We start from the raw sequence: 22,046 nt of genomic DNA, 5'->3' as shown, positions 1-22,046 counted from the left end.
TCTGGGTAGTAACAAAAAATAAATTTTTGAAGATGGATCCCATTATCTGTGAAGAATTCACTCAGCTTCTTACTGAGTTTCCAGAAGAAGTCTACCCTTTTTACATCCATCATTGTTTGAATCCTTCATGAACTTCACTGGAGATAGCTGTGATGATAAGTAACCTAAATCTGGCTAAATTTTTATCTGCATAGTTTTTAGCTTTATGGAAAGAGCTACAACTAAGTGGAAAAGAAATCAAGAGATAGGAGTAAGCTGAATGAGAGGTTCAGATTTTGCTTTTTTGTAACCTGTAGACCTCATTTGACAACTATGAGCATATTAAAGGCTGAAATAAAGACATGTCACTTTTAAGGCTCCATCCCCAAAAAGCCCAACTTGAGAGAGAGATAAACATAATTTCTGACAGTATGTTTAACAGGCATTGTAGTTACTGTCTCTGTGTACACTCCTGCCTGAATTAGTTCACAGAGCAGCTGTTGTTGGCATCAGAAATGTTCTCTAGTCACAGCCCTTTCCTGAAGAAATGCATTTTAGCAGGTCAGCATGCTCTGTGGCTCTAGAATTTAAAAAGTGTGAGCACAAGGAGGAGTGTTGAATCTGGCCTATGTCATTCAAAGTCAGAGGGTTATATTTATTATACCTGAAAGGATAGGAGTTGAGAATTTATTACACAATGTGAAAAAATAACTACTTACAGCAAGTGATTAAAAACAATGGTACACACATCGACCTGTTTAACATTAAAGAATGATTTACCATCCAGGCGCAGTGGCTCATGCCTATAATCCCAGCACTTTGGGAGGCCAAGGCGGGCGGATCACGAGGTCAGGAGATAGATACCATCCTGGCCAGCATGGTGAAACCCTGTCTCTACTAAAAATACAAAAATTAGCCGGGTGTGGTGGCGCATGCCTGTAGTCCCAGCCTGCTCAAGAGGCTGAGGCAGGAGAATCACTTGAACCTGGGAGGCAGAGGCTGCAGTGGGCTGAGATCGCGCCACTGCACTCCAGCCTGGTGACAGAGTGAGACTGTTTCAAAAAAAAAAGAAGAGAATGATTTACCTTTCCTAAAATTATGGACTAGATTTCCAAGTTGTTCCAGCCAGATTTATCTACAGTTACCGAAAGCAGACTTTGAGGGTGACTGCATCCACCCTTAGTTGTCATGAAGCCTCCTAGCTCCCTTTTGGTGTAGACAAGTATGTTTGTCTTGGGAGAGGTTGTGGGCCTCCTTCTGGATTTGATGAGGGTGCTTGTCTGTCTTATTTATCTGCCTAGAGCACATGGGTCCCTGAGATGTCGCAGATACCCCTTGTCTTTCGCCATCGGTTCTCCACTTGAAGGTCCTGTGGCACTTTCCCAGAACTGTCTAGGAGGTGCCTTTGTAGGAATGGCCTGTGGACATTGATTGAGAGCTCTCCCTGATGGCGTGATGCATCTGCCCACCACCTCAGACAGGCCCAGGATGGACATCTGCTTTGCCCACCTTATGCTAACCACATTGAATTCTTCATCTTTTTTTCTGTAACTTTTAAAAAAATATGACATATAACACAGAGAGGTACATAAAATGTGTATGGCTTAAGAGATAGAGTGAACACCTGTATAACCATTACCTAGGTCAAAATGTGACCTAAACTTGAGAAGCTTCCTGTTCCTGCTTGCTTGCCTTTTTTCTTTTTTCTTTCTTTCTTTCTTTTTTTTTTTTTTGAGACAGGGTCTTGCTCTGTTGCCCAGGCTGGAGTGCAGCAATGTGATCACAGCTCACTGCAGCCTTGACTTCCTGGGCCCAATCCATCCTCCCACCTCAGCCCCCTGAGTAGCTGGGACTATAGGCATACAACACCGTGCCCAGCTAGATTTTGTGTTTGTAGAGATGGGGTTTTGCCTTGTTGCCCTGTCTGGTCTTACACTCCTGGGCTCAAGTCGTCCACCTGCCTCGGCCTCCCAAAGTGCTGGCATTACAGGCGTGAGTCTCCACACCCAGCCATCCTCCTGTTTTCTAACAGAAGTCCAGGTGTCATGTGAAGTACTTTGAGTCGCATCTAAATTCCAATCCTGACTTTGTTACATACTAGGTATAGGTTACTTGAGTTTAATTTTGTTTGTTTCTTCAACATTTTGATCTTGTTTTCTCATCTATAAAGGCCATAATATCTGTTTACATGGGAATGAAATGAACATATTCATGTAAAGTATTAATATCTCAGTGTACCTGCCCCTCAATGTGGAAGTTATAAGTGTCTGTGGAGGGAGGGGTGCATTTTAATTGAAGTGCAATGGAACACAGATATAATTTTATAAATCTCAAATGGCCTCAGGATTTAGTTGGGTCTTTCTTTCCTACCCGTTGTGCTCCAGAGATATACTGTGGGGAGGAGGGATGAAGGAACAGAACAAGGAACACCTTCTGATGACAGTGACAGACGCTTAATACTCAGGTTCATTTCATCCACATGAGCAAGATGCCTTTCGCCACTCACCATCAACCTCTGAAAGACCCCTAGAATGCTGGAGCTGGAAAGAGCCGCCCAGTCCTCTGGTCAGTCCCCCTTTCCATTTTGTAGATAAGCAAAGCAAGACCCAGAGAAGTTAAGGGTTCCTGGTGCTCACGCATGCTGGTCTGTTCTGATCTCAGACCTCAAGAGCACTGAAGAGACCTGTCCCTTTGATGCCCTTTCAGCTGCCCTCCATTTTATGGAAGTTCACAGGGACAAAGCTCACCCTGGGAATCTCATGGCCAAAGATGGATTTGGTTTCTTTAGCCAGTTAACTTAGAAATGAAAATTGGCTCATTGTTGCCTAAAGGTGGTGACTTCATGGTTACTCCTGAAGTCTCCTCACTCACCCTGATTTCATTAAAATTCAAATAAGTCTAAGAGAAATAAAGGAAGCATCACATGATATGTTTGATTAATATCTATAACCATTCTTTCATCTTAATGGCTTTTGGTGCTTATTTTTAGGGTTATAATTGGTCATTAGTAACTCAATAGACTTAAAAAAATAGGCACAGGTTGCAAGGGAAGGAAAGATAAACATTTGAAATTAATAAATACACTAATGATTTAGCACTTGCAGCTGAGTTTACGATTTGCCTAGTTTGCTACTTCCCAAAGAATACTTCAGTAAAATTGATGTGCAAAAGGAGAAGGTCAGATGTCTCTGGCTAAGGTATTTTAATTTTTTTTTTTTTTTTTTTTTTGGGGGGACAGAGTCTTGCTCTGGTGCCCAGGCTGGAGTGCAGTGGTGTGATCTCGGCTCACTGCAACCTCCGCCTCCTAGGTTCAAGTGATTCTTATGCCTTAGCCTCCCACGTACCTGGGACTACAGGTGTGCACCACCATGCCCAGCTAATTTTTGTATTTTTAGTACAGATGGGATTTTGCCATGTTGGCCAGGCTGATCACTAACTCCTGACCTCAGGTGATCTGCCTGCCTCAGCCTCCCAAAGTGCTGGGATTGCAGACGTGAGCCACCATGCCCAGCCACTTAAGATTCAAGCAAGAAACTTTCAATTACTTATATTCATTTATACAGTTTTAAATCATTTTCTAGTTGAAACAAATACTGGCATAGAGTTGGGGGGGCAGGAGGAGTGCTATGTTATTCTGAAAAAGCAACTGAACAGAGGAAGGAAGTATAATTGTCTCATATTTCGCAAAACCGCAGTAGCACTGACATCTTGTTTTGTTGTCATTAACGATTCCAGAAGATGAGATGGAAGACCAGAATTCTGGTTGCGGTGTTGTCAGTGGCAAGCTGCAGGATACTGGAAGTCACATCCCATCTTCATACTTGGCTTCCGCCTCTGAAAAACAATTTGTGATCTCTATGTTCCCTTCTAAGCTCTAAAATTCTGATTGGCTCCTCAGTACTTAACTGTTTAAGGGTAATATGTGTGAAGTTAACTGACACAAAGATACTACCGACGGCTGAGCCTAAGTCCTGACAAACTGGGATGTGTAATCTTAAGTTTGTGTGGACGGAAAAATTGTCTAAGTGCATACTGCAAGTGAAGCACTGGGCTGGATGTTATAGTGCAATCAAAGATGAATGACGTTAATGCTTTCCTCCAGAGGCTGAAAGCTAGCCAGAGATAAGATGTATGTATGACTAGCTTATGTACAAGGTTCATAGCGGTGGTATTATTAAGCCTCACCCCTGGGTGTTATCTTTAAAACAAACTTGGTCAGCCTGCCCTAGTTAAAAATTCTTTACCAGCTCCCCATTACTAACAGAATATAACCTAAGTTCTTAGCATCTAGAAACCTTCCTGAACTCAAGCCTGTTTGTCTCATCTCATCTGTGGAATCACCTTTGCTCCCCAGACATCTCTACTCCTCCACCCAGTTTTTTTTACTTTGTGCCTTCACGTGTAATGATAAAGTCCTTCAGTTGGAATGCTAGCTTGTCTTGTTCTTCTTTCTGTCTACTGCATGTCCCAAGCCATACTTTTTCCCTTCTGAACCACAGCCTCTCACACCTGGCCAACTCCTGTTTCCCCTTTGTGAGTCATCCTTGGGTGCTAGAGTCCCCCACAACCTTTCCTGGATTTCCCCTGGGTAGCCCCAGGAAGCCGTTTTCTACCTTGTCATGGAAGCTTACACTCCACCATTCCACTGCTTATGATACACTATATAATTGTGTTTGCATGTTTATCTCCCCACTTGACAGTAACATCCATGGGAACAGGGCTTTGTCTTTTCACTTGTGTGTCCCCAGCACACAGTCCAGTGACTGGGACTGCAAATACTGTTGTGTTTGTAGCGGGCCTGAAAATGTTGGAAAAGTCACCTAAAACACGGGAGAGAGATCAGAGTCAAAGCCGGGGAACAAGTAGTGAGAATGTGGAGTGATGAGATTGGGGATGGAGAGGGCCAGTGGTGAGGAGGAGGGAGGGTTGAGGCTTGGAAGCTTTACTTTAGGGCACTGGGAGGGAGAAGTCTGCAAAAGAGCACAACTGGGGAAGAAGAAAGTCAGCCAGGATGAGGCAGTCATCATGGCGCTCACAGGTGGGGAGAGAGTCATTGTAAGAAAAGGCTGTTGAATTGGTTGTTAGGTGGCGATTGGTGACCTTTGAAAGGGCAGTTTCAAGGAAGTCTTTAGATTAAGAAGCCACATTTCCTGAGATAAGAAGGATTTTTATAAGCAGAAAAACAATAAAAGTAATTTTTTTAAAGAAATAAAGGTGAGTGAATGATGCCAACAGAGCAGAGAGGGAAGGGATAGTATTTTGAGGTGGTGGCAGGGTACAGCTGATATTATTACATGTTTTAAAAACTAGAGCTTATGAAAATAGGGCCGTAGACAAAAGGAGTCAGCAGGAGGGGAAAAGATTGCAGATATGGAAAGAGAATGGGAGGATGTTCCCTGAAGAAGCAGGAAGGAGGCAGTCAACTCAGGGCAAAGCGGAGGGTTGGAGGTTGCGGCCTCTGTCTCCTAGAGGGAATTGGGGAAGCATGTTACGAGATGGAGCCAGAGATCGAGGCTGTTCATTACATGGTGTGGGAGCCTTGCTTGCAATGTGGCCCCCGCCATATTGTTAGTTCTTTGGTGAAAAGGATGACTTTATTTGGTGCTCTCTGGCTCAGGTCTTGTGAATTTAATTAGGTTGGCTTTTCAAAGACAAATGATGTTATTAAAGGCTTAAAAAAAATATGTGTGGTATTTCATTTGGCTCTATTGGAATTTTTGTCCTGAGGGAAAGTTGCCCAGCCGGATGAAACTGTGGATTAAATGCCCTATTCAGAAAAAGAAAAGAGCAGACAAAAATATGGGATTAACAGAATGGGAATTATATACAAAAAGGGGCTACTTAACTTCTCCTATTGGATTTGATGGCACGGAATTTTCTATAATACTAAGTGCTACTCTGGGTACAGTAACCCCAAAAGAAGTGCTTTCCTCGGTGTCCTTAACTCGGGAGAGGGAAGTTGGATGCAAGAGCAAAGGAAAAATGAACAATCATTGCTTTTTCAGATAGTTAAAGAGACGTGTTGCCCCCACCCCCATACCTTTTTTTTTTTTTTTTTTTTTTTTTTTAACGGTAAGCAACACAGAAAAGATAGAATGGCAAAGACAGTCATTTAAATGATCCAGGTCTTAACAAAGCACTACGGATTGTTTAAACAAAAGGCTTTTTGTTTTGTTTTTGTGTCTGTAGCCAGTCTGCTGTTTCAGCAATTCTATTTTAACTCCCGATAAAGTAAGTAACTTGAGTGGCCTCTATATTTCACTCAGGGCAGCATAAAAACACTACATTGAAGGTACTGTTGGTAAGGTTTGTTATCATTCACGATACAACCAAGTCTCCGGTGTTGGCTTAGAATCTTTGCAGGCGATTTGATCTTGAGTAACCTTGGTGATGCTCCTCTGCTGCCAATGATACGGCTTTTTAATTTCTAAAGTGAAATGAGATCGCTTCCAATTTGGCGGCTCTCTCTGGTGGTGCTCAACTAGGACTTGCAGACTCTCAGCACACTCACATTAATCATGGCATCAGAAAGCTTTCACCTTAATTTAAATCAGATTTAGTTCTTCAAGGCTTCTTAAATTAATTTGGGCATGTGACAAGAAGAAATGTTAAAAGCTGGTTTTCTGCAATGGCAAATGACATTTTAATAGTAATTCTTGCCATGGTGTGCAATGAAAAACAAAGCTAACAGACAGTTTATCCAGTGGCTCAAGTTTTAATGTTTGACTCCTAAGGGTTTTTTTTTGTTGTTGTTTGTTTGTTTTGTTTTGTTTTGGGAGGTTTTAATTTCACTCTAATAGGAATTAATCACAGAGCAAGAATATTAATCAAAATGGCCTTTTATTTTTAACCCTTCTACATAAAATGAGATTGTCTATGGTGTTTAATGTCAGTGACAGGGATATTGATCCCAAGACATGGGGGAAAACCAGTGTTTCTAAAATGTGTTAATGCATTGTTAACAAATTCATTTCCAGTTTGACTGTTGAGCCGATGACCACAATTAGTAGTGTATTTTCCCTCTGTGGTTCTTCCCAACCTAGTCATTTTATTTTGCTAAATATACAATGTAAATTGTATATTTACATTGTAAATGAGAAGTCATTTGGAATTGTGTTATTATAAAATAATTTTTAGGCAGTCTGCTTATCATTCCTTTTTTTTCCCCCTCCCCTGGCAAAGAAACCTGTCCATTTCAAAGGTAGCATTCTGTCACCACCTCCTCTCTTCCATCTTACTCCCCTCTAAACTTGCCTGCAAGCTTTTTCTGAAAATGCAGCTTTCCTGTGGCATCTGTTCTGTCTGACTAGAAAGCTTTGGGGAGTTGCCCATGATGCAGTTAGCTTTTTAATCCTAGATTGGTCAGTTTCCCTGAAATTCTACTGAGGCAAAATTTCCTTGGATAGATAACCATGATGATGCACCAGACATCATCTTCCTTATTCATTCTGTTCCACCTACTCTCCCCTCATCCTCTTATTACTCAAATATGTGAGTTGTGGATGGGAGAAGAGGCCCATTTAATGGGAGGTCAGGTCATATGCCTTGGGTTAGTGAAGGTGGAAAATGTGGCCAAGGATAAAATCTACCTGGGTGACCAATGGGACCATCACCTTTGTCATATAGTTACAGTACCCTTTCAAGCACACTACTGAAGAAATACAGATCATTCATTCATTTAAGGAACTCACTGAGCACCAGCCAGCCACCCACATTGAGCCATATCATGCAGGGCTTAGAAACCATTAGGAGGATTTTGGCTTTTACATTCAGGACGTGGAGAGATTTGAACTTAGAAGTGGCATAATCTGACTCATTAGTTTGAAATGGATCAATCTGATTGTGCGTTGAAAGTTCACAGTAAAGGAGACAGGGGTGTCAACGTAGGAGACCAGGTGGAGGTCACCATCAGGCGAGAGATGGTGGAGGCCTGATCAGGAAGCTTTCCCTGCAGTTGCAGCTGGAGTGGAATGTTAAAATAAATATAAGAACCCTCCAAGCATTTTAAGGAAATCTTGACGTGTAAGACACACTTCTACAGTAGCAAAGCTAAAGCTTTTCCTGAAACAAAATGGCATTCTTTAGGGACTAAAAGTAGATACCAGATATAGCATTCCCCCACCATTGATCTGTACCATATCAGCTGAATTCTTTATACTATGTTCCCTTTTAAGTTATTCGCTTGGCGAGTGTGGATCATTTGTGACATAATAAAAAGAACAGACCAACCCTCTTTTCCTTTGGACATTTTATCATTTGTCACGTGGAATATGTAGGAAGCAAAATTCTGTTGCCCTCTTTGGGATCCCCACCTAACACCTCCTCTAAGTAGAGAAGACTTCTCCTCTTTCACTTTCACCTCCACCCTAAATGGATATCATGTTGATGCCTTTAATTTTATTTCTACTTCTCTTTAGGTATTTGCCTTACTCTGAAACAGTTTTCTCACGATGTGGCTCATAGGACAGCTGCATCAGCATTGATTGAGGACTTGCTAGGAATCCAAGTTCTCAGGCTCCACTCCAGACCTAGTGAATCAGATATGGGAGTGGACTCAGCAGTATTTTTATAACAAGCCCTCCAAGGGATTCTGATGTACCTTAATTTGGGACGCCACTGCTCTGTACATTGGCCTGTGAATTTGTTTAATCAGGCAGCTAAACTGTAAGCACCTTGAAGGCTGGAACGTAACCCTTTAGTCCCAGTACCCGTTACAAGCTACAAGTTAGGATTCCAAGACACAGCTACCCAGTTTCAGAGTTGGAGCTCTTGACTGCTGCTGCTCTTCTCTCTCGTTGGTGGCAAAGGTGACTTGAGAAACTGGTGTTGATGCCTCTGTGTATTCATTCTATGTTTTCTCCAAGCTAGCTCTGCCTTGACTGTCTGGAAGAAGAGTATTCAGAGGTTTAGAAAAAAATGGCTGGCCAAAGCACAGGTCAGGAGAATCACTGAACCTGGAGGTTGGAAAGAAAACATAATTGTCACCAGCTTGACTTTCTCTTTTCCAACTTTCTGGTGGTATAAGTCCAGATAACTTTCATCCTCCTTTTTTTTTTTTTTTTTGACACGGAATCCCACCCAGTGTCACCCAGGCTGCAGTGCTGTGGTGCCATCTCAGCTCACTGCAACCTCCGCCTCCCAGGTTCAAGCAATTCTCCTGCCTCAGCCTCCTGAGTAGCTGGGACTACAGGCACCCACCACCATGCCCAGCTAATTTTTGTATTTTTAATAGAGATGGGGTGTCACCATGTTGACCAGGCTGGTCTTGAACTCCTGACCTTGTGATCCGCCCACCTTGGCCTCCCAAATGTTGGGATTACAGGCGTGAGCCACCACACCCAGCCTCATCTTCCTTTTTTAAGGCAATGTAAGACTTAGTCCCTTCAGGAAATTTCCCTTTTCCCTGACACCAGGGTGATAGTTGGCATACTTTCACATTGGCCCTCTCTTTCTTGCTTCACCCGCAGCTAAGCACATTGTACTCTATTACCTGGAATGTTTTGTCTTTATAGATTCCATTAAGAGATAAAATATTTACTTTTAGAACTTTTAGAAAGTCTTGGGCTTACTCGTTAAAGACATATATTTTCTCTTTTTTATGTTTTATGTTGCTTTGAATGCTAAGTGTCACTGAAGTGATAATTGGTGAAGAAGTGGTCTTATGGGCTCAAATTTGCATTTATTAGGAGGCAAATTTGAGTTTAATACTTGAAATATAAAAGCATGCTTTTATGCTGTTATATGTATTCCCATATAGCTACATAACAGCTCTTGCTCTAAAAAGAGGGGAAGGGAGAAAAGAATAAATCATTAGTCTAATAATAAACCAAAAGGGCCTATTTATTTGAAACTTATTTAAAACTACTATAAATTATAAAGGAAAATATTCATTGAAAAGATCTGTATTAAATACACAGTGTCTTTAAGATTTAAAACAGCTTTTCACCTCTTTGATATGCTACACACAACTGAATAACTTAAATGTTTGAACATCTATTGTCTTTTAATTATGTTCTAGTTTATTGTTGAAGACAATTTAAATAAATTGAAGTTCAACTGCTTTGAAGAATTTATGGAAAATCTAAATATATTTTTGGAAAATTCATCGTGCATGAGTGACAAGGGAGAATCCTAACTATATCAGTATGATTTCTTTCTCTTTTCCAGTATTGCCAAGCCCAACAAATTAATGAAGGGGTAGGTAAATAAATCCCTTCTATTTTAAATGCACTTTGGTTTGATTTTTCATTAAGAAAATAAGTTCTCTAATATTCACAATACATGATATTTAGGTGCAGTCAGTTTTTCCTATGTATTTATTCAAAAGCTCAAACTAGATTATTTAGCTATATAATACTTCATTCAGCTATTGGGCTGGAATTTATTTTTTTCTAAACATGAATGTTTATAGTCTTATGTATTCTCAGTCCTTCTGGACTAAGATGAAGTTTTGTGATAGAACTGGCCTTTTACCCTGTTAGTAATAATCTGGTAGATTATTAACTGAGATAGAAGTTTAAAAACTTCGATCTACCAGAAACTTTATACCTGGGCTTCAGAATCTGTAAGACTGATATAATAACTTCTTTCCTTCAATTCTCAGAGAATTATTATAAACACAAATCAGGTAATGATAGCAAGAGGCTTTCAGTTTAGAAAAATGTCAGTAGTATTAGCTTTAAAAATCAGTCATCCGAAAAAAGATTTTTTAGACTCTAGATCATCATAGGACTTTCTCACTGAAGCAGTACATCATGACTGCTATTTTTATAATTAACTTTGGGACTGGAGTCCTCCCAATGCTTAATGACCTTGAATTACAGTAGGAAGGTTGCAAAAGATTTTAATGCTATTAAAAATAAACCACATTCAGATTTTAAAATATGGTATATGTAGAATACCATGCTAGAAATACCAAATTATGCTTTGACCTGAATGTTTCAGAACTTTCCTAGGAGTTCATACTCATACATGTCAACACTACCCGTGACCTGAAAAATGACAACTGGCCTACCGAACTGGTCCTTCTGGCTTTTCACACTGCAGTGCTTGTTTTAAATACAGTTGACCCTTGAACACAACACATTTGAACTTGGAGGGTCCACTTTTATGGATTTTTTCAATACAGTCAGCCCTCCATACATTCTGGGTCCTGCAACCGAAACCAAATGCGAATGGAAAATACAATACTCAGGTATTTTCTGCGTCTGAAACCAAATGAGAATGGAAAATACAGTATTCACAGGGTGTGAAACCTGCATTATACAGAAAGCCAACTTTCTGGGTCTGTGATTTGCAGGAGTTTAGTATGCATGGATTTTGGTATTCTGGGGTCCTGGAACCAATCCCCTTCTGATACAGAGGAATGACTGCTTCTTCCGTCAGTTCTTTCCCTTTCTCACGCAATCTAAGAAGTCAGCAAACTTCTTGCTTTTTTTCTTTTAGCATCCCCTCATCTTCCCATATCATTTTCTTGGGAAATAGAAAAACAATCCCATCTTATTCCACTTCGCATTCAATTTCTGTTTCTTCTATTTCTCCATCTCCCTCTCATTTAAGCAGGTCATACTTAGTAACCATCTATTTAAGAACTTTACCCCTTCAGATTATATTTCAGAATCTTTATAATAAACTTGGGAAAATTTTCACTGCATTGTATGCTTCCTTTTGTGGAATTATACATATGAAGAAATCAATCATGACAAATTACAGAAGTCAGTGATAAAAATGTCCACGTACTTTTATCAGCATCACTAAGCACCTTTCATTTTCCTCATGTAGATAATAGCATGTTTAAAGTAGTCCTCTCTTATTTGTGGTTTCACTTTCCATAGTTTCAGCTACCTGCAGTCAACCATGGTCTGAAAATTTTAAATGGAAAATTCCAGAAGTGAACAATTTATAAGTTTAAAGTTTTTGCCATTCTGAGCAGTGTGATGAAATCTCACAGCAGCCCCCACCATCCTGCCTAAGACATGAAACCTCCCTTTGTCCATCGGATCCACGCTGCAGACACTGCCCGTCCATCAGTCAGTTTGTAGCCAGCTTGGTTATCAGATTGCCTGTCAGCATCTCAGTGCTTGCATTCAAGTCGCCCTTATTTTACTTAATAATGGCCCCAAAGGACAAGGAGAGTAATGCTGGCCATTTGGATATGCCAAAGAAGCTGTCAAGTGTCTCCTTTAAGTGAAAAGGTGAAAGCTTTTGACTTAATAAGGACAGAAAAAGAAAATCATATGCTGAGGTTGCTAAGATCCATGGTAAAAATGAATCTTCCATCTGAGAAATTGTGAAAAAGGAAAAAGAAGCTCCTACTAGTTTTCCTGTCACACCTCAAACATTATTATAGGTATAGATGATTAGGAAAAAAACATAGCAATAGATAGGGTTTGGTACTGTCTGTGGTTTCAGGCATCCACCAGGGGTCTTGGAACATATACCCTGAGTATAAGTCAGGGACTACTATATTAAAATTGAATGACTAAAGAATAGCTTAATGCATAGAGATTTGGAGTCCGCAGCAGCAATAAATTCATGTGAGAGTCAGATGACCATCTAGCGCTATGACATTTATTTTTTTCTTCTGTATTTAAAACTTTGGTCTATGAAGAAATGTTTGTCCCTCATCCTTGTGCTGCGGAAAATGGATTGACATGAAAGGAAGGAGGAGGAAATTTAAGGTTGGGAAACTAGAGGACACAACCAACAGTGATACCTTTATCCAAGCAGTAGTGTGAGAACAATAACACAGTTTTACTGTAAATTTCTGTTGCAAGAAGAATATGTGTGAACGATTGGTCTTCTTTTACATTTAGGATCTTGTTTCTAGCCTGTGGTCGCAGGCATAACCTGGCTTTAAATTATGCTCTGCTTTGCAGTTACTCTCTCAGTTCAGTGTTTAAAAAGTGTTTGCTTATTCATGATGGCTTGCTCTCACTTTTGTTTTGCCCCACAGACAATAAACTCCAATTCTAATGAACAAAACCATGGTTTTAGAACCTGAGATCTGTTGCAACTTGACAAGATGAGAATTTTCTGAATTTCCCCTAGAGTTGGAATAAATGACAGTGGAATTTGATGAGTTTACTAGATTTCAGAAATGTGATAAGAGCAAAAAAAAATTGGTCAGCTGCCATGAATTTATATTGTCTAGTTTTATCTTAGATCCAGCATCATATTTCATTTGTTTTACTACCATTTATTATACTGCTATTAAAACATTTTTGTGGCCAGCGCGGTGGTTCACACTTGTAATCCCAGCACTTTGGGAGGCCAAGGCAGGCAGATCACCTGAGGTCAGGACTTTGAGACCAGCCTGACCAAAAATTAGCCAGGCATGGTGGTGTATGCCTGTAATCCTAGCTACTCAGGAGGCTGAGGCAGGAGAATCGCTTGAACCTGGGAGGCAGAGGTTGCACCATTGCACTCTGTTCCAGCCTGGGTAAAAAGAGTGAAACTCTGTCTCAAAAAAAAAAAAAAAAAAAAAGTGACATAAATTTCATGGTGAAAAAAAGATGCATTGTCTTCTAAACTGGGCTCAAAAAGGTGACACACACTGGAAGTACTAATAGTTGCCAGTCTTTCATGCTTTTCACTTGTGGATGATGATTTTGCAATATTTGGTCTTTTAAAATCTAACACGTGTCAAGTCATTTTGGCTATTTTCAATATTATTGCCAAGAATATAAAACTAATAATCACCCTTAGAAATGATCTTGCCCAGCAGTCTCTTCTTATTTCCCAGGGAAACGTCCTCTTGAAACACAGTCTTACATGGTATCCAATACATTACATAGATTTGTAAAAGTAATGTTTGAGTAGTGTTAAGTTTTATAATTTAAATTTTTAAAACATAATTATTTATTATTAGTCATTTTACTATTATTATACATTTTAGAGGCATGGTCTTGCTCTGTCTGCCAGGCTGGAGTGCAGTAGCCCAATCATAGCTCACCACAGCTTCGAGCTCCTGGGCTCAAACAATGCCCCTGCCTCAGCCTCCTGAGTAGCTAGGACTACAGGCACATGCCACCATGCCCAGCTAATTAAAAAGAATTTTTTTCTAGAAATGCGGTCTCATTATGTTGTTCAGGCTGGTCTTGAACTCCTGGCCTCAAGCAATCCTCCCACCTTGGCCTCCCAAAGCACTGGGATTACAGGTGTGACCCACTGTGCCCTACCCTATAATTTAAACTTCTTATAGGGTTCATTTAATGAAGCAAATAAAACAATTTTGAACAACAAATTAATTTAGTTTAAAAGGGCTTTGGACTTCTCTTTATATTTGTGAAGTATTTGAAAACCCTGAATTACATAGATAAGTAGCTGCAAATGGTAATAGTTTATATTGGTTTATTTTACAAGTTTCACTCTGATCTTTAGTTTTACAGAGATAGCAGGAATAGCTTTATTTCTAGGACCACAGGAAAGTTAATTTAGCAGCATAAGTTAATAAATTAATTCCCTCATTGTCTTAAAATTTGGTATGTAAAACTATTGAACTTGAGTCTTATTTTTTTTTTTTTAGATTCAGGGAGTATATGTGCAGGTTTGTTACATGGGTACATTGTGTAATGGTGAGCTTTGGGCTTGTAGTGTACCTATCACCTAAACAGTGAACATTGTACCCAATAGATAATTTTTTCTTTTTTTTCCTGAGTTGGAGTTTCGCTCTTGTCGCCCAGGCTGGAGTACAATAGCATGATCTTGGGCTCACTGCAGTCTCTGCCTCCCAAGTTCAAGCAATTCTCCTGCCTCAGCCTTCCAAGTAGCTGGGGTTACAGGTACCCACCACTATACCCGCCTAATTTTTGTATTTTTAGTAGAGACGGGGGTTTTTCTATGTTGGCCAGGCTGGTCTCTAACTCCTGACCCCAGGTGATCTGCCTGCCTCGGCCTCCCATAGTGCTTGGATTACAGGCGTGAGCTACTGGCCTGGCGTGGGCCCCCAATAGGTAATTTTTAACCCTCACCCTCCTTCTATCCTCCCTCCCTTTGGAGTCCCCAGTGTCTATTTATTTCCATCTGTGTGTCCATGTGTACCAATTGTTTGGTTCCCACTAATAAGGTGAGAACATGCACTATTTGATTTTCTGTTTCTGAGTTATTTCACTTAGGATAATGGCCTCCAACTCTGTCCAGGTTGCTGCAAATTATATGATTTAATTCTTTTTTTATGGCTGCATAGTATTTCATGATGTGTATCTACCACATTTTCTTTATCCAATCAACTGTTGATGGATACTTAGGTTGATTCCGTAACTCTGCTATTGTGAATAGTGCTGCGATAAACATATGGGTGCAGGTATCTTTTTTCTATAATGATGTCTTTTCCTTTGGGTAGATGCTCAGTAGTGGGATTGCTGGGTTGAATGGTCATTCTATTTTTAGTTCTTTGAGAAATCTCCATACTGTTTTCCATAGAAGTTGTACTAATATACATTCCCACCAATGGTGTGTAAATGTTTCCTTTTGTCTATATCCATGCCAACATCTGTTGCTTTTGACTTTTGTTTTGTTTTTTGAGACAGAGTCTCATTCTGTTGCCCAGGCTGGAGTGCAGTGGTGTAATCTCAGCTCACTGCAACCTCTGCCTCCCGGGTTCAAGCAATTCTCCTGCCTCAGCCTATGGAGTAGCTGGGATTACAGGCATGTGACACCATGCCTGGCTTTTTTTTGTTTTTGTTTTTGTTTTGCATTTTTAGTAGAGATGGGGTTTTGCCGTGTTGCCCAGGCTGGTCTCAAACTCCTAGCCCCAAGTGATCCACCGGCCTCAACCTCCCAAAGTGCTGGGATTACAGGTGTGAGCCACCATGCCTGGCCTTCCTTTTTAATTATAGCCATTCTTGAGTGTTATTTTTTAATCTTAGCTTTAAGGTGGCTATTTAAAGAAAATCTAATCCTGTATTTACAGAATCCCTGAACTCTGCAGAAAATACCGTTTGAAAACTACTAATCAGGCCGGGTTCAGTGGCTCACAGCTGTAATCCCAGTACTTTGGGAGGCCAAGGTGGAAGGATCGCTTGAGTCCAGGAGTTCAAGACCAGCCTAGGCAACATAGTGAGTCTCCGTATCTAAAAAATAAAAAAAAAATAATAATAATGCCAGGCGTGATGGCATGTACCTATAGTTCCAGCTACTCAGGAAGCTGAGGTGGGAGGATCACTTGAGCCCAGGAAGTTGAGGCTGAAGTGAGCTGTGATCATCATGCTACTGCACTCCAGCCTGTGTGACAGAGTAAGACCCTGTCTCAAAAAAAAAAAAAAGAAGAAGAAGAAAACTACTAATCATGTTTTATATAACATATAACATCTCTGTAGAGTGAGAATAATTTTTTTTTTAATTTTTTTTTTTTAAGACTGAGTTTCGCTCTTGTTGCCCAGGCTGGAGTGCAGTGGCGCAATCTTGGCTCACCGCAACTTCTGCCTTCCGGGTTCAAGCGACTCTCCTGCCTCAACCTTCCTGAGTAGCTGGGATTACAGGCATGCGCCACCACACCCGGCTAATTTTATATTTTTAGTAGAGACAGGGTTTCCCTATGTTGGTCAGGCTGGTCTCGAACTCCCAACCTCAGATGATCCTCCTGCCTTGGCCTCCCAAAGTGCTGGGATTAAAGGCGTGAGCCACCACGCCCAGCCTGAGAATATAGTTTCTAATCATACTCTTTATTTCAAGAAAATTGTCAAATGGAGAAAATGTGAAAATATTTCTTATAAAGGGTTAGATTAATATGAGTAAATTCTCATTAAAAATATGTTGTGTTCTGGAATTTTCAGAAATTTTCTTTAAATATCTATTTTAATCAATATTACAAGTAGTTGCCAGCCCAGACCACAACATTTTTGACCTATAAGTAACTGAAGTAGTATTAGTTAGCTATTTTATGATTACATATGCATTTTTTCATTAGTTTGCCATTCTAACAGATCCTCATTTTTGTCTGATTTGCAGTTCCGTATTGTAAACGTTGTCCTTCCACTCCCTCTGTGAGGTAGCAAAGGAGAATTAGGACTTTTTTTTTTTATCCCCTGGCTTATTTAAAATTGGTCTAATATTTTTAGCCCTCCACTGAAGTGACTGCCGTCTCTTCTTTGAAGAAGAATCATGGATCCTGATGTCAGAAAGGAACTCTGAAGATGCCCTAGTTTAGTTCTGTGCCTGTAGGTGCATGGTTTTTATAAAGCTGTGCAAAGAGAAAACTTTTCCAAAACCACACACATTTTGTGCTCCTTTAGAAAGCTGGATATTTAAAGGAACCCTGTGGCAAATCCTTTTTTGAGGCAAATGCTCCTTTGTCCTTCTTGGTGCTTTAAAGAGCCATTGGAAGTTTTCTTACAGCACCGGCCCCCACCCATGAGAGCCGCCAGCGCAGTGCTTTCCCCTCGAAGAGGATCCTCCTTTCCACATAGCCAGTGGCCCCAGTACCCCGAGATCCATGGCACCATAGTGCTGTCACGCATTCCTCTGTGGACTGGCAGATGTCTCAGGCTGGCACCTGCCTTCCTATTAAATTCCACGCAGCATTTACAGGCTGTTTGACATCAAAATTAAATTGAGAAAATTAATATAAAATGAGAGCATTATAATCCATGATCTCATATGTCACTTCCAGCTAATGAGTCTAGGAAACAAGCATAGCATGAGCATCGCTTTTTTTTTTTTATGTGGAATAATATCATCACATAATCTAGTAACTAAGGCCCTGGGTTAATATTCCGAGTCCACTGCTCACTTGCATAACATTATTGAGCAAATAACCTAATTACCCTAAACTTCAATGTCCTGTGAGTAAAGTAGAATTAATGATGGTGTCTACCTCACAGGATGGTTGTGAGCTCTGAATACAATCTTATCAACTATTAATTTAATATTAATATTTAATTGAAATATGGTATGTAGTGTGTAGTAGGTACTTTAATAATTCTTAGCTGTTTTTATCATTATTTTAAAATCTTATTAATGCCTAGAAAAATGTAACTTTAAAAAGTAAAAAAGAGGAGTAAACGTAAAGTAAGCAAAGAGGAGTACAGCTTTTTAATGGCCTTCTTCCCCTCCCTGCATGCCCCTCTGCAGAATGCGATAAGTTGCGGCATGATGGCTACCGCAGTTCTCAGTACTACTCTCAGGGACCCACCTTTGCGGCCAACGCCAGCCCATTCTGTGATGATTACCAAGACGAAGATGAAGAAACAGATCAAAAGGTAAGCTTCAAAGTTCAACACGGGGTCCTGGGTTGGGTCCCAGAACAGAGAAAGGGTGTATGTGGACAAACTGGTAAAATCAAAATTGAGCCTGTATTTTAATCAATAGTATTGTCTCAAGTGAATTTCTTGGTTTTGACAAATGTGCCATAATTATGTAAGAGTAACATAAATGGAAACTGGGTAAAGGGTACACAGGAAACTTTCAATACTCTTTGCAGTTTTTCAGAAAACATAAAACCATCCTAATTTTTTAAAAGGTAAGATTAGAATCTAAGGAATTCATAAAGGAGACATAAAATCAGTGTATTTGTGCATCTCAAATATTCTTTTTTGGTTAGAAAAATAAAGGGCTTATTTCTGTTGTTTGAGTTTTCATATGACCAAGAACTCAGTTGTATGACAAAGAAGAACTCTGATCATAATAGCAGAACCCACTGTTTACAGTGGTCAGTGTTATTAATAGAGACGGAATAGAAGAAGTGCATTTACTTAATATTATTGCACTAGCCAATTCATTTAGTGATGCTGTTTTACATTTGGGTTCCTTTTCCTCTGCCATCTCTGGTGATATGCACAAACCACTTAAGTAATTTTCTCAATACTAAATACATATGAAAGAATAAAAATGTATGAAGATTTTGATTTATGTAGTTTTATTTTCATTTACTAAGTAATGTGGATTGACACTGGAATTACTTAAAATAAGATTTGATGAATAATGTTTTGTTTCACAACCATTTTTAATTAATTAAAGACTTTCAATGGAATTAGGCCAATTTATAAATGCCTTATTGATTGAAGAACATTATTCAAAATTTATTGTCCTTTTCCTCAAATAGGTAACGTCAGAGAATAAAATAAGATAATCGTTGATGAGAAAATGGGAAATTAAGCCAGGCATTGTGGCATGCATCTGTTGTATCAACTACTTGGAAGGATGAGACAGGAGGATCCCTTGAGCCCAGGAATTTGAGTTGTGGTCACTCCATTGTACTCCAACCTGGGCAACAAAACAAGACCCTCCCTCAAAAAGCAAAAGGGAAATTACTACCTTAAATTTTTGATCTTCAAATGATCTTCACCCAGATAGTTTTTTAGATTCTTTTTTTTTTTTTTTTTTTTTTTGGTGAGATCTTGCTTGCTCTGTCACCCAGGCTGGAGTGCAGTGATGCAATCTTGGCTCACTGCAAACTCCACCTCCCAGGTTCAAGCAGTTCTCGTACCTCAGCCTCCCAAGTAGCTGGAATTACAGGCACACGCCACCACTTGGTAGATTTTTGTATTTTCAGTAGATACGGGGTTTCACCATATTGGCTGGGCTGGTCTTGAATTCCTGACCTCAAGTGATCCGCCCACCTCAGCCTCCCAAAGTGCTGGGATTACAGGCATGAGTCACCGCGCCTGGTCTATATTTTTTAATTAATATTTTAAATTGATAAATCATAATTATATACATTTATGGAGCACAATGTGATGATTTGATATAGGTGTGCAATATGGAATGATTAAATCAGACTAACATATCTGTCACTGTGCTTACCTATTTTTTTTACGGCAAGACATTTGAAATTTACACTCTCAGTTATTTTGAAATATACAGTTAAGTATTAGAGATTGTAGTCATCCTGCTGTGCAATAGATCTAAAAACTTATTCCTCCTGTCTGAAATGTTGTCCCCTTTGATCAACAACTTCCTATTCCTTACCTCGCCACCCAGATTTTTATCACAGAATATGTTTCGTATTTCTTGAAAGGTATTTTCACATATTGGATTACTCCTTTGAACCTTTAAAATATACAAAGACAGTATCTTGCTATAATGAGTAAAGCAGCCATTTCAAAATTAATTTGAACTTTAATTTTGAAAATTTTTATTTCTCTCTTGTTGGCATGAGTGGAAAATGAAAACCAGAAGGTGAATTACAGAGTGAGACTTTTGTTTATCCAGATACACTTTAGCCTTATACTGATGCTCAGAGAAGGAAGAGAAGTTTATAGTGAGGCCCAGTGAGACAGATGGTTTCTGGGTGTATAGAGTCCAGTAGCAAATTGGCATTGTCATGACAGCATCCTAAGATTTTTCTGGAGAATGGAAAAATAATTTCTAAATTCTCACATAGCTCTTTGCTTACCATGACACTCAACTCTGAGGGAAGTTAGCCTCTGCATTAGTTTCTACTCCTCTGTACCATTGCCACGGACCCTGACGGCCAAGCAGCCCTCTCCCAGATGTGTGTGAGAGTGTGAACAAATCACCCCCAAGAAAACAGGCTCCTATCCTGCTGAAAATGAGTGCGAAGAAAATGGTTGTGTATAAGAGGGAATATATATAAAAGTCATCCTTTATATGATGTGGTATGTCATGACATCCCAGTAAACACAAATGTTTCCATAATAATTACCTTAGTGTGATTTGCTGGCACTGGCATCACTAGACCAGGAATGAGAAGTTGACTGTGGGACCCTTGACAGGTCTCCTTGGGACCCACAGCATCCTTCTTTTTGTGAAAGGGAGGAGGTAGGCAGAGGGAGGACCTGCCTGGTGCGTGTGGGAGGAGAGCTATTTTCTGGGGTCCCTCCCAACCCTCTCCAAGTTACAGTGTCTGCCCTCATGGCTTTCCTATATTTGGTCTCTTACAAAAGCACCCAGCCACTTTCAAATCTTAACTTTCTTTGCTGCTATAAAATTTTTGTTACTTTTGTGATTTTTAAAAATCCAGGTTTGATTGGGCGTGGTGGCTCACACCTGTAATCCCAGCACTTTGGGAGGCCAAGGTGGCCAGCTCACTTGAGCTCAGGTATTCAAGACCAGCCTGGGCAATGTAGCAAGACCTTGTCTCTACAAAAAATAGAACAAAAACTAGCTGGGTGTGGTAGCGCACCTGTAGTGCCACCTACTCGGGAGGCTAAGGTGGGAGGATTGCTTAAGCCAGGGAAGTCAAGGCTACAGTGAGGCATGTTTTCACCACTGCACTCCAGCCTGGGCAACTGAGTGAGACCCTGTCTCAAAAAATAAAAATACAAATTCAGGTTAATCTTGTTCTTGGGTAAAAGTATTTTGAAATCCTTGGAATATATCATTAGAGATATTTGTGGGGAACTTGTATTTTTCCTTTTCTTAAATACATAGAACGAAGTTGAAGTATATTAGAAAAATGTTAAATCATTAGATCTGAATGTCATCTCAAGGCAATCTCTGTTAAGAAATTGGTTTCAGAATAAAATAAATGTCAAATTATTTTATCAAATAAATATTAATTAGACATTATTATATACTAATTAAATATCAGCTAACAAATTATACTATCATAATAGCTAACTTCCTGCTTCCCCTTCCTGCCTCCCCTACTCCCTTCTTTCCTTCTTTCCTTAACATTCTGAGTTACCTCATTCAGTGTTGTATTAATTTAACCATTTCTTGATTCTGTGGAGCATCAAAAAAGCCACTTGCCATCCCACTATAACATAGCCAATTCGATGATCTTAGGGCACATTTTCCATCCTTTTGCTTATTCATCATGATTGGATTAATTGCAGCACTCTGTTTTCTTGTGTTTTTGTTTTTGTTGTTGTTTTGGTTTTTGTTTTTGAGACAGGGTCTCACTCTGTTGAGTCTGTTGCCCAGGCTGGAGAGCAGTGGCGCAGTCACAGTTCACTGTAGCCTCAACCTCTGGGTTCAAGTGATCCTCCCGCCTCAGCCTCCCGAGTAGCTGAGATTACAGGTACACATCACCACGCCCAGCTAATTCTTGTATTTTTTTGTAGAGATGGGGTTTTGCTATGTTGCCCAGGCTGGTCTAGAACTCCTGGGCTCAAGCAATCTGCCCGCTTTGGCCTCCCAAAGTTCTAGGCTTACAGGCGTGA

General features: G+C 39.9%; 1 protein-coding gene across 16 annotated transcripts in view; it reads left to right on the top strand.

Annotated features, from left to right (window-relative positions):
- The window catches only part of NHSL1 (NHS like 1), a 276,666-nt gene that overhangs the window by 203,615 nt on the left and 51,005 nt on the right, over window positions 1–22,046 (top strand). For all 16 annotated transcript variants that reach the window (XM_063666642.1, XM_063666641.1, XM_063666646.1 and 13 more), the window contains one exon: window positions 18,052–18,179. Coding sequence is in view for 14 of the 16 variants with exons in the window: in XM_063666646.1 (XP_063522716.1) it covers window positions 18,052–18,179 (128 nt within the window). In the remaining 2 variants the exon portion in view is untranslated. The remainder of the gene's footprint in view (window positions 1–18,051; window positions 18,180–22,046) is intronic.

Source organism: Pongo pygmaeus, chromosome 5, assembly GCF_028885625.2.
Source record: "Pongo pygmaeus isolate AG05252 chromosome 5, NHGRI_mPonPyg2-v2.0_pri, whole genome shotgun sequence".
Taxonomy (NCBI): domain Eukaryota; kingdom Metazoa; phylum Chordata; class Mammalia; order Primates; family Hominidae; genus Pongo; species Pongo pygmaeus.
Note: the sequence above shows the minus strand (reverse complement) of the source record. Positions and strands in the feature narration are given on the sequence as shown.